The sequence below is a fragment of the Petromyzon marinus genome, assembly GCF_048934315.1.
Source record: "Petromyzon marinus isolate PM22_M1 ecotype Great Lakes invasive population chromosome 70 unlocalized genomic scaffold, UKy_Petmar_22M1.pri1.0 chr70_unloc.1, whole genome shotgun sequence".
Taxonomy (NCBI): Eukaryota; Metazoa; Chordata; class Hyperoartia; order Petromyzontiformes; family Petromyzontidae; genus Petromyzon; species Petromyzon marinus.
In genome coordinates, this window is record NW_027422603.1 from 974,665 (window position 1) to 987,432 (window position 12,768).

The following is a 12,768-nucleotide window of genomic DNA, read 5'->3' on the forward strand; positions in this document are numbered from 1 at the left end:
GTACACGTGTGTGTGTACACTGTGTGTGTGTACACGCTGTGTGTGTGTGTGTACACTGTGTGTGTGTACACGCTGTGTGTGTACACTGTGTGTGTGTGCACAGTTTGTTCTGGACCGAGTGAGTGTGGAGGAGTTCTATGAGGTGTACACTGTGTGTGTACACTGTGTATGTGTGTGTGTGTGTACACTGTGTGTGTGTACACTGTGTGTGTGTACACTGTGTGTGTGTGTGTGTACACGCTGTGTGTGTACACTGTGTGTGTGTACACTGTGTGTGTGTGTGTACACGCTGTGTGTGTACACTGTGTGTGTACGCTGTGTGTGTGTGTGCACAGTTTGTTCTCGACCGAGTGAGTGCTGAGGAGTTCTATGAGGTGTACACTGTGTGTGTGTACACTGTATGTGTACACGCTGTGTGTGTGTGTACACTGTGTGTGTGTGTGTGTACACTGTGTGTGTACACGCTGTGTGTGTACACTGTGTGTGTGTGTACACTGTGTGTGTGTGCACAGTTTGTTCTGGACCGAGTGAGTGCAAAGGAGTTCTATGAGGTGTACACTGTGTGTGTGTACACTGTGTGTGTACACTGTGTGTGTACACTGTGTGTGTACACGCTGTGTGTGTACACTGTCTGTGTGTGTGTGTGTACACTGTGTGTGTGTGTGTACACGTGTGTGTACACGCTGTGTGTGTGTGTGCACAGTTTGTTCTGGACCGAGTGAGTGTGGAGGAGTTCTATGAGGTGTACACTGTGTGTGTGTACACTGTGTGTGTGTACACTGTGTGTGTGTGTGTACACTGTGTGTGTGTGTGTACACTGTGTGTGTGTACACGCTGTGTGTGTGTACACGCTGTGTGTGTACACGCTGTGTGTGTACACTGTGTGTGTGTGTGTACACACTGTGTGTGTACACTGTGTGTGTGTCTGTACACTGTGTGTGTGTACACTGTGTGTGTGTGTGTGTACACGCTGTGTGTGTACGCTGTGTGTGTGTGTGCACAGTTTGTTCTGGACCGAGTGAGTGCTGAGGAGTTCTACGAGGTGTACACTGTGTGTGTGTGTACACTGTGTGTGTGTACACTGTGTGTGTGTGTGTACACGCTGTGTGTGTACACTGTGTGTGTGTGTGTGCACAGTTTGTTCTGGACCGAGTGAGTGCTGAGGAGTTCTACGAGGTGTACAAGGGCGTCGTTCCGGACTACGGGGTGAGTTCCACGCAAGTGGGGAGTGGTGGCGCAGCGGTCGGCGTCGCGTCGCCAGCCCCGGCCGGGAGCCGAGTTCCATTCCTGCTCGCGGCCGCCACCAACATCATCGGCGATAGCCGTCATCCGAACCGGTCCTAGGCCTCCCCTAGGTCGACTCGGCCTCAAATCAGTAACTGGTGCGGTTTGTAAGTAAACATCGCCAGTGGGGAGACAAAGGCGGCCGGGTGGGCGTGGTGCTGGCCACCCACCCCACCGTGCGCCACGGGGCCGGTAGCCTTCACAGGCGCTGCGTGCTAACAGCACTTTCCCCTACAGTCGGGCTGTAGTGCTGTGTGTGTGTAGTTGTGTCAGGCTGTAGTGCTGGGTGTGTGTGTGTAGTTGAGTCAGGCTGTAGCGCTGGGTGTGTGTGTGTGTGTAGTTGAGTCAGGCTGTAGCACTTGGTGTGTGTGTAGTTGAGTCAGGCTTGAGTGCTGGGTGTGTGTGTAGTTGAGTCAGGCTGTAGTGCTGGGTATGTGTAGTTGTGTCAGGCTGTAGTGCTGGGTGTGTGTGTAGTTGTGTCAGGCTATAGTGCTGTGTGTGTGTAGTTGAGTCAGGCTGTAGCACTGGGTGTGTGTAGTTGAGTCAGGCTGTAGTGCTGGGTGTGTGTGTGTGTAGTTGTGTCAGGCTGTAGTGCTGGGTGTGTGTGTAGTTGTGTCAGGCTGTAGCGCTGGGTGTGTGTGTAGTTGAGTCAGGCTCTAGCACTGGGTGTAGTTGAGTCAGGCTGTAGTGCTGGGTGTGTGTGTAGTTGAGTCAGTCTCTAGCACTGGGTGTGTGTGTAGTTGAGTCAGGCTGTATCACTGTGTGTGTAGTCTGTATCACTGTGTGTGTGTGTTGTCTGTGTCACTGTGTGTGTGTAGTCTGTATCACTGTGTGTTTGTAGTCTGTATCACTGTGTGTGTGTGTAGTCAGGTCACCTGGTCTGGAGTGATTGGAGGGCATGGGCCAGATCAGCTCAATAACAACGGTAGGAGGCTGCTAGATTTTTGTGCAGCCCATGGGCTTGTAATTTCCAACACGCTGTTCCGGCATCGGCGCATCCACACAACATCATGGATGCATGCCGGGTCCAAACAAGAACATTTTGCTGGACTACATAGTGACGGACCAGCGGATGCGAGCCCATGTTCTTGACACCAGGACCTACCGTGGAGCTGATCTGCCCTCTGACCATCGACTAGTCATCTGTAAGATGCGCCTGCCATTCTTCCACTCCGGTGGTGGGTGTACACCCAGGACCCCATTCCAACCTAAAGTGGCCTGGTCTCAGTTATCTGATGAAAGTTGCAAGCGAGAATTTCATCATCGCTTGCGGCTGGGATTGGCATCGTCCCCGACTCCTCCTGATGTCGAGGGTAAATGGACGAGGTTTAGGACTGTGACTCATGCAGCTGCAATGGCTGCTTTGGGTACGCGGTCCAGACCTCCCCATGGACCCTGACTGACAGAGGAGGTGTTCAGGATGGTTGAGAAAAAGCGACAGGCCCACTGTCATCGGCTACAGAATCCCACGTCAGAGAATGAGGAGGCTTGCCGCAGCCTTCGCTCGGAGGTTCGGAGAGCCGTGAGGCGCTGCAAGGATGGGTGGTGGTCGTGGGTTTCTGAGGAGATGGAGTGTGCCTCAGTGGCCCGTGATCACAAATCTCTATTTAACTCCATCAAAAAAGTAACCTGCAGCGCCACACCTATTACCATCATTAGGGGAAAAAACGGTGATCCAATCTCTGACCCCCAGGAACAGGTTTGCAGATTTGCTGAGCATTTCTGTGAGGTCCTGGGGGAGGGAAAATCCCTCAGCCAGGAAAACATCGTGGCACAAAGTGAGGATGACCTGCTAAGGCTGCGGTGCCACAAATATTGGAAGAAGTCACCCCCTGTGAGTGGCTGGCTGATGTGCCATCTGTTGAGGAAGTACTGAGGGCGATCCGGAGTCTGAGACCAGGAAAGGCAGTGGGCAGAGATGATCTCCCAAGCGAAATGCTGAGGGAGGGTGGCGTTTGTGCACAGACTGCCCTATATGACATCATAACAACGGTCTGGACCACTGGACGGGTTCCGCAGGATTGGAAGGATGCCCTGGTGGTCCCCCTCTTTAAGAAGGGGGACCGCACAGACTGTAACAACTACAGGGGCATCTCATTCCTCAGTGTGCCGGGAAAGGTCCTGGCAAAGATTATTCAGCATCGTCTTGCCAGGCACGCTGAGGAGAGGCTTGCAGAGCCCCAGTGCGGTTTCAGGAAAGGGCGGTCCTGCACAGATGCCATATTTTCTGTCCGTCTGCTACAGCAGAGGTGTAGGGAATTCCAACAAGACCTACATCTCTGCTTTATTGACCTGGTCAAGGCCTATGATACCAACAGTAGGCCTGGGCTCTGGGTCGTTCTTCGTGCTTTTGGAGTACCTGACCCTCTGATGGTGAGCGGGCCCGGGTAAAACTAAGTGGCCGGGAGTCAGAGCCATTCCCTGTACACCTTGGGGTGCGACAGGGATGTCCTCTGGCTCCCACATTATTTAACATCTATTTTGACCACGTAGTTCGTGAAGCCTTCAATAGCTGTACCGAGGGAATCTCCATATGGTACAGATATAATGGGAGGCTTATCGATGCCCGGGTGCGGTCAAGGGATGGCTCCCTATTGCTCAACCACGTTATGTATGCTGATGATTTGATAATAGCTGCTCAGTCAGAGGAGGAGTTGGAGACGCTGCTGCTGAGACTGGAGCGTGCCACTAAGAGGTGGGGCCTTACCATCAGCCCCACCAAAACTAAGCACCTGCCTGGGTATTTTGTACCATCGGACACTCCACCCCCACAACTCCCAATCGGTGATGGGGCAGTTGTGGAGAGAGTGGAGAGTTTCCCATACCTGGGCAGTGTGCTTATGACCGGCTCCAGTTTAACAGCAGAGGTCTCACTCCGAATCAGTCGAGCGGCAATATCTTTTCATCGGTTGCGTAACGCTGTGTGGAAGCTACCTGGTCTGTCGCTCCGCACTAAGCTTCAGGTCTTCTCGGCCACAGTCATTCCCTCCCTTCTCTACGCTTGCGAAACGTGGACCCCCCTAATGGAACATCTTCGCCGGTTAGAAACAATTAGGCTGGCCTGCTTACGATCCATCCTGGGTTTAACCAGACTGGATTGTGTGAGGAGCTCACAAATCCTTGAAAGATCTGGGCAAGGTCCCATCGGTGAGCTCCTCCGGCGGGCAAGGCTGCGATGGCTGGGTCATGTAGCTCGCATGCCCAGCCACCGCATGCCGAAACAGCTTTTGTTTTGCCGGATTGAGGGGGCTAAGTGGGCGCGGCACGGGCTAGAGAAGAGATGGAGTGATGTGGTACAGGAGGACGTGGAGCTGAGTGGACTAGCCGATGACTGGTACCAACGGTGTCAAGATTGGCCTCTGGGGAGGAGGCTCGTGAAGGATGCTACTGGGCAGTTGGAGGCAGTCGCCCTCGAACAACAACGGAGGGCGGAGGAGCGACGCTCACAACAACGAGCGGAGCGCCGGGTGGCTAAAGCACAGCAGGTTGGCACAGTAGGGGGCACAGGTGGTGCATCAGAAAGTCATCTCAGTCATCTCAGTCAGTCGACCCGTGGCACCTGGGTCTGCCCCGTGACCTCCTGCCAGCGGGCGTTCGACACTTCACGTGGCCTCAGGGTGCACATAGCCTGGCACAAGCGTCGTGGTGACGTCACCGCCACTTAGTGGCGAATGGCGGTTGTTGTTGTGTAGTCAGGCTGTATCACTGTGTGTGTGTGTAGTCTGTATCACTGTGTGGGTGTAGTCTGCATCATTGTGTGTGTGTGTAGTCAGGCTGTATCACTGTGTGTGTGTGTAGTCTGTATCACTGTGTGTGTAGTCAGGGTGTATCACTGTGTGTGTGTGTAGTCTGTATCATTGTGTGTGTGTGTGTAGTCAGGCTGTATCACTGTGTGTGTAGGCTGTATCACTGTGTGTGTGTAGTCTGTATCACTGTGTGCGTGTAGTCTGTATCACTGTGTGTGTAGTCTGTATCACTGTGTGTGTGTAGTCAGGCTGTATCACTGTGTGTGTGTGTAGTCTGTATCACTGTGTGGGTGTAGTCTGCATGATTGTGTGTGTGTGTAGTCAGGCTTTATCACGGTGTGTGTGTGTGTGTAGTCTGTATCACTGTGTGTGTAGTCAGGCTGTATCATTGTGTGTGTAGTCAGGCTGTATCACTGTGTGTGTGTGTGTACAGGCTGTATCACTGTGTGTGTGTGTAGTCAGGCTGTATCACTGTGTGTGTGAAGTCTGTATCACTGTGTGTGTGTGTGTAGTCAGGCTGTATCACTGTGTGTAGTCAGGCTGTATCACTGTGTGTGTAGTCAGGCTGTATCACTGTGTGTGTGTACAGGCTGTATCACCGTGTGTGTGTGTACAGGCTGTATCACCGCGTGTGTGTGTAGTCAGGCTGTATCACTGTCTGTGTGTAGTCAGGCTGTATCACTGTGTGTGTGTGTGTAGTCAGGCTGTATCACTGTGTGTGTACAGGCTGTATCACTGTGTGTGTGTGTGTACAGGCTGTATCACTGTGTGTGTGTAGTCAGGCTGTATCACTGTGTGTGTAGTCAGGCTGTATCATTGTGTGTGTAGTCAGGCTGTATCACTGTGTGTGTGTGTGTACAGGCTGTATCACTGTGTGTGTGTGTAGTCAGGCTGTATCACTGTGTGTGTGTAGTCTGTATCACTGTGTGTGTGTGTGTAGTCAGGCTGTATCACTGTGTGTAGTCAGGCTGTATCACTGTGTGTGTAGTCAGGCTGTATCACTGTGTGTGTGTACAGGCTGTATCACCGTGTGTGTGTGTACAGGCTGTATCACCGCGTGTGTGTGTAGTCAGGCTGTATCACTGTCTGTGTGTAGTCAGGCTGTATCACTGTGTGTGTGTGTGTGTAGTCAGGCTGTATCACTGTGTGTGTACAGGCTGTATCACTGTGTGTGTGTGTGTACAGGCTGTATCACTGTGTGTGTGTAGTCAGGCTGTATCACTGTGTGTGTGTACAGGTTGTATCACTGTGTGTGTAGTCAGGCTGTATCACTATGTGTGTGTACAGGCTGTATCACTGTGTGTGTGTAGTCAGGCTGTATCACTATGTGTGTGTACAGGCTGTATCACTGTGTGTGTGTAGTCAGGCTGTTTCACTGTGTGTGTGTGTACAGGCTGTATCACTGTGTGTAGTCAGGCTGTATCACTGTGTGTGTAGTCAGGCTGTATCACTGTGTGTGTAGTCTGTATCACTGTGTGTGTAGTCAGGCTGTATCACTGTGTGTGTGTGTGTAGTCAGGCTGTATCACTGTGTGTGTGTAGTCAGGCTGTATCACTGTGTGTGTGTGTGTGTAGTCTGTATCACTGTGTGTAGTCAGGCTGTATCACTGTGTGTGTGTAGTCAGGCTGTATCACTGTGTGTGTGTAGTCAGGCTGTATCACTGTGTGTGTGTAGTCAGGCTGTATCACTGTGTGTGTGTGTAGTCTGTATCACTGTGTGTGTAGTCAGGCTGTATCACTGTGTGTGTAGTCTGTATCACTGTGTGTGTAGTCAGGCTGTATCACTGTGTGTGTGTGTACAGGGTGTATCACTGTGTGTGTGTGTACAGGGTGTATCACTGTGTGTAGTCAGGCTGTATCACTGTGTGTAGTCAGGCTGTATCACTGTGTGTGTGTGTAGTCAGGCTGTATCACTGTGTGTGTAGTCAGGCTGTATCACTGTGTGTGTGTGGTCTGTATCACTGTGTGTGTAGTCAGGCTGTATCACTGTGTGTGTGTGTACAGGTTGTATCACTGTGTGTGTAGTCAGGCTGTATCACTATGTGTGTGTACAGGCTGTATCACTGTGTGTGTGTGTAGTCAGGCTGTATCACTATGTGTGTGTACAGGCTGTATCACTGTGTGTGTGTAGTCAGGCTGTTTCACTGTGTGTGTGTGTACAGGCTGTATCACTGTGTGTAGTCAGGCTGTATCACTGTGTGTTTAGTCAGGCTGTATCACTGTGTGTGTAGTCTGTATCACTGTGTGTAGTCAGGCTGTATCACTGTGTGTGTAGTCAGGCTGTATCACTGTGTGTGTGTAGTCTGTATCACTGTGTGTAGTCAGGCTGTATCACTGTGTGTAGCCAGGCTGTATCACTGTGTGTAGTCAGGCTGTATCACTGTGTGTGTGTGTGCAGGCTGTATCACTGTGTGTAGTCAGGCTGTATCACTGTGTGTGTGTACAGGCGATGGTACAGGAGCTGTGTTCCGGGGTTTGCTTGGCACTTGAAGTGAGAGGCGACGACGCAGTGAGGAGGTTCCGGGAACTGTGCGGTCCCGCCGACCCCGTGAGTCACTCACTAACACTCACTAACACTCACTAACACTCACTAACACTCACTCACTAACACTCACTACCACTCACTAACACTCACTCACTAACACTCACTAACACTCACTCACTAACACTCACTCACTAACACTCACTAACACTCACTAACACTCACAAACACTCACTCACTAACACTCACTCACTAACACTCACTAACCCTCACTAACACTCACTCACTAACACTCACTCACTAACACTCACTATCACTCACTCACTAACACTCACTAACACTCACTCACTAACACTCACTAACACTCACTCACTAACACTCACTAACACTCACTAACACTCACTCACTAACACTCACTAACACTCACTAACACTCACTCACTAACACTCACTAACACTCACTATCACTCACTATCACTCACTAACACTCACTAACACTCACTCACTAACACTCACTCACTAACACTCACTCACTAACACTCACTAACACTCACTAACACTCACTAACACTCACTCACTAACACTCACTCACTAACACTCACTCACTAACACTCACTATCACTCACTAACACTCACTAACACTCACTCACTAACACTCACTAACACTCACTCACTAACACTCACTAACACTCACTAACACTCACTCACTAACACTCACTAACACTCACTCACTAACACTCACTAACACTCACTAACACTCACTAACACTCACTAACTAACACTCACTAACACTCACTAACTAACACTCACTAACACTCACTAACACTCACTACCACTCACTATCACTCACTATCACTCACTAATACTCACTCACTAACACTCAATAACACTCACTAACACTCACTCACTAACACTCACTAACACTCACTAACACTCACTCACTATCACTCACTAACACTCACTAACACTCACTAACACTCACTCTCACTCACTAACACTCACTAACACTCACTCACTAACACTCACTAACACTCACTAACACTCACTCACTATCACTCACTAACACTCACTAACACTCACTAACACTCACTCTCACTCACTAACACTCACTAACACTCACTCACTAACACTCACTAACACTCACTAACACTCACTCTCACTCACTAACACTCACTAACACTCACTCACACTCACTAACACTCACTAACACTCACTAACACTCACTATCACTCACTCACTAACACTCACTATCACTCACTAACACTCACTAACACTCACTATCACTCACTAACACTCACTAACACTCACTAACACTCACTAACTAACACTCACTAACACTCACTAACTAACACTCACTAACACTCACTAACACTCACTACCACTCACTAACACTCACTCTCACTCACTAACACTCACTAACACTCACTAACACTCACTAACACTCACTCACTATCACTCACTAACACTCACTAACACTCACTCTCACTCACTAACACTCACTAACACTCACTAACACTCACTCACTAACACTCACTAACACTCACTAACACTCACTCTCACTCACTAACACTCACTAACACTCACTCACACTCACTAACACTCACTAACACTCACTAACACTCACTATCACTCACTCACTAACACTCACTATCACTCACTAACACTCACTAACACTCACTATCACTCACTAACACTCACTAACACTCACTAACTAACACTCACTAACACTCACTAACTAACACTCACTAACACTCACTAACACTCACTACCACTCACTATCACTCACTATCACTCACTAATACTCACTCACTAACACTCACTAACACTCACTAACACTCACTCACTACACTCACTAACACTCACTAACACTCACTCACTATCACTCACTAACACTCACTAACACTCACTAACACTCACTCTCACTCACTAACACTCACTAACACTCACTAACACTCACTAACACTCACTAACACTCACTCTCACTCACTAACACTCACTAACACTCACTCACACTCACTAACACTCACTAACACTCACTAACACTCACTATCACTCACTCACTAACACTCACTATCACTCACTAACACTCACTAACACTCACTATCACTCACTAACACTCACTAACACTCACTAACACTCACTAACTAACACTCACTAACACTCACTATCTAACACTCACTAACACTCACTAACACTCACTACCACTCACTATCACTCACTATCACTCACTAATACTCACTCACTAACACTCACTAACACTCACTAATACTCACTCACTAACACTCACTAACATCACTCACTATCACTCACTAACACTCACTAACACTCACTAACACTCACTCTCACTCACTAACACTCACTAACACTCACTAACACTCACTCACACTCTCACTAAACACTCACTATCACTCACTCACTAACACTATCACTAACACTCACTCACTAACACTCACTCTCACTCACTAACACTCACTACCACTCACTATCACTCACTAACACTCACTCACTAACACTCACTAACACTCACTATCACTCACTCACTAACACTATCACTAACACTCACTCACTAACACTCACTAACACTCACTAACACTCACTCACTAACACTCACTAACACTCACTAACACTCACTCTCACTCACTAACACTCACTAACACTCACTCACTAACACTCACTAACACTCACTAACACTCACTCTCACTCACTAACACTCACTAACACCTCACTCACACTCACTAACACTCACTAACACTCACTATCACTCACTCACTAACACTATCACTAACACTCACTCACTAACACTCACTCTCACTCACTAACACTCACTATCACTCACTAACACTCACTCACTAACACTCACTAACACTCACTATCACTCACTCACTAACACTATCACTAACACTCACTCACTAACACTCACTAACACTCACTAACACTCACTCACTAACACTCACTAACACTCACTCACTAACACTCACTAACACTCACTAACACTCACTCTCACTCACTAACACTCACTCACTACACTCACTAACACTCACTAACACTCACTATCACTCACTAACACTCACTAACACTCACTATCACTAACACTCACTATCACTCACTAACACTCACTAACACTCACTAACACTCACTATCACTCACTAACACTCACTAACACTCACTATCACTAACACTCACTATCACTCACTAACACTCACTAACACTCACTATCACTCACTAACACTCACTATCACTCACTATCACTCACTAACACTCACTAACACTATCACTCACTAACACTAACACTCACTAACACTCACTAACACTCACTCACTAACACTCACTAACACTCACTAACACTCACTAACACTCACTCTCACTCACTAACACTATCACTAACACTCACTAACACTCACTAACACTCACTAACACTATCACTAACACTCACTAACACTCACTCACTAACACTCACTAACACTATCACTAACACTCACTAACACTCACTCACTAAACACTCACTAACACTCACTATCACTAACACTCACTAACACTCACTCTCACTCACTAACACTCACTAATATTCACTAACACTCACTCTCACTCACTAACACTCACTAACACTCACTCTCACTCACTAACACTCACTAACACTCACTAACACTCTCACTCACTAACACTCACTAACACTCACTCTCACTCACTAACACTCACTAACACTCACTAACACTAACACTCACTAACACTCACTAACACTCACTCACTCTCACCTCACTAACACTCACTCAATGCCCCCCATCTCTCTCCCCTTCACAGGAGGTGGGCCGAGTGCTGCGTCCAGCCTCTCTCCGTGCTGTGCTGGGCACCAACAAAATCCTGAACGCAGTTCACTGCACTGACCTGGTGGAGGATGGGGAGCTGGAGGTGAGTGAGTGAGTGGGGGTGAGTGGGGGTGAGTGGGGGTGAGTGGGGGTGAGTGGGGGTGAGTGGGGGTGAGTGGGGGGTGAGTGAGTGGGGGTGAGTGAGGGTGAGTGAGGGTGAGTGGGGGTGAGTGGGGGTGAGTGGGGGTGAGTGGGGTGAGTGGGGGTGAGTGGGGGTGGGTGGGGGTGAGTGAGGGTGAGTGAGGGTGAGTGGGGTGAGTGGGGGTGAGTGGGGGTGGGTGGGGGTGAGTGGGGGTGAGTGGGGTGGGTGGGGTGAGTGGGGGTGAGTGGGGGTGGGTGGGGGTGAGTGAGGGTGAGTGAGGGTGAGTGGGGGTGGGTGGGGGTGAGGGGTGGGGGTGAGTGGGGGGGTGGGGGTGAGTGAGGGTGAGTGAGGGTGAGTGGGGGTGAGTGGGGGTCGGTGAGGGTGGGTGGGGGTGAGTGGGGGTGAGGGTGGTGAGGGTGAGTGGGGGGTGAGTGATGGTGAGTGGGGGTGAGTGGGGTGAGTGAGGGTGAGTGGGGGTGAGTGGGGGTGAGTGGGAGTGAGGGTGAGTGAGAGGGGTGAGTGGGAGTGAGGGTGAGTGAGGGTTAGTGGGGGTGGGTGGGGGTGAGGGTGAGTGAGGGTGAGTGGGGGTGAGTGGGGGTGAGTGGGGGTGAGTGGGGGTGAATGGGGGTGGGTGAGAGTGAGTGGGGGTGGGTGAGAGGGGTGAGTGGGGGTGAGTGGGGTGGGTGGGGGTGGGTGAGAGGGATGAGTGAGGGTGATTGGGGGTGGGTGAGGGTGGGGGTGGTGGGAGGGGGGTGAGTGGGGGTGAGTGGGGGTGAGTGAGGGTGAGTGGGGGTGAGTGGGGGTGAGTGAGTGGGGGTGAGTGGGGGTGAGTGAGAGGGGTGAGTGAGGGTGAGTATGGGTGGGTGGGGGTGAGTGAGGGTGGGTGGGGGTGAGTGAGGGTGAGTGGGGGTGAGTGGGGGTGAGTGGGGGTGAGTGAGGGTGAGTGGGGGTGGGTGAGAGGGGTGAGTGAGGGTGAGTGGGGGTGAGTGGGGGTGAGTGGGGGTGAGTGAGGGTGAGTGGGGGTGGGTGAGAGGGGTGAGTGAGGGTGAGTATGGGTGGGTGGGGTTGGGTGGGGGTGAGTGAGGGTGAGTGGGGGTGAGGGGGGTGAGTGGGGGTGAGTGGGGGTGAGTGAGTGGGGGTGAGTGGGGGGTGAGTGGGGGTGAGTGAGGGTGAGTGGGGGTGAGTGAGAGGGGTGAGTGAGGGTGAGTATGGGTGGGTGGGGGTGAGTGAGGGTGAGTGGGGGTGAGTGGGGGTGAGTGGGGGTGAGTGAGGGTGAGTGGGGGGGGGTGAGAGGGGTGAGTGAGGGTGAGTAT

General features: G+C 50.5%; 1 protein-coding gene across 3 annotated transcripts in view; it reads left to right on the forward strand.

Annotated features, from left to right (window-relative positions):
* The window catches only part of NME7 (NME/NM23 family member 7), a 90,757-nt gene that overhangs the window by 75,623 nt on the left and 2,366 nt on the right, over nt 1-12,768 (forward strand). For 2 of the 3 annotated variants that reach the window (XM_076058284.1, XM_076058282.1), the window contains exons 10-12: nt 1,177-1,206; nt 7,476-7,577; nt 11,309-11,416. In XM_076058284.1, coding sequence (XP_075914399.1) covers nt 1,177-1,206; nt 7,476-7,577; nt 11,309-11,416 — 240 coding nt within the window. Of the gene's footprint in view, nt 1-1,137; nt 1,207-7,475; nt 7,578-11,308; nt 11,417-12,768 lie in introns of all 3 variants that reach the window. The other variant, XM_076058281.1, reaches the window with a different exon arrangement.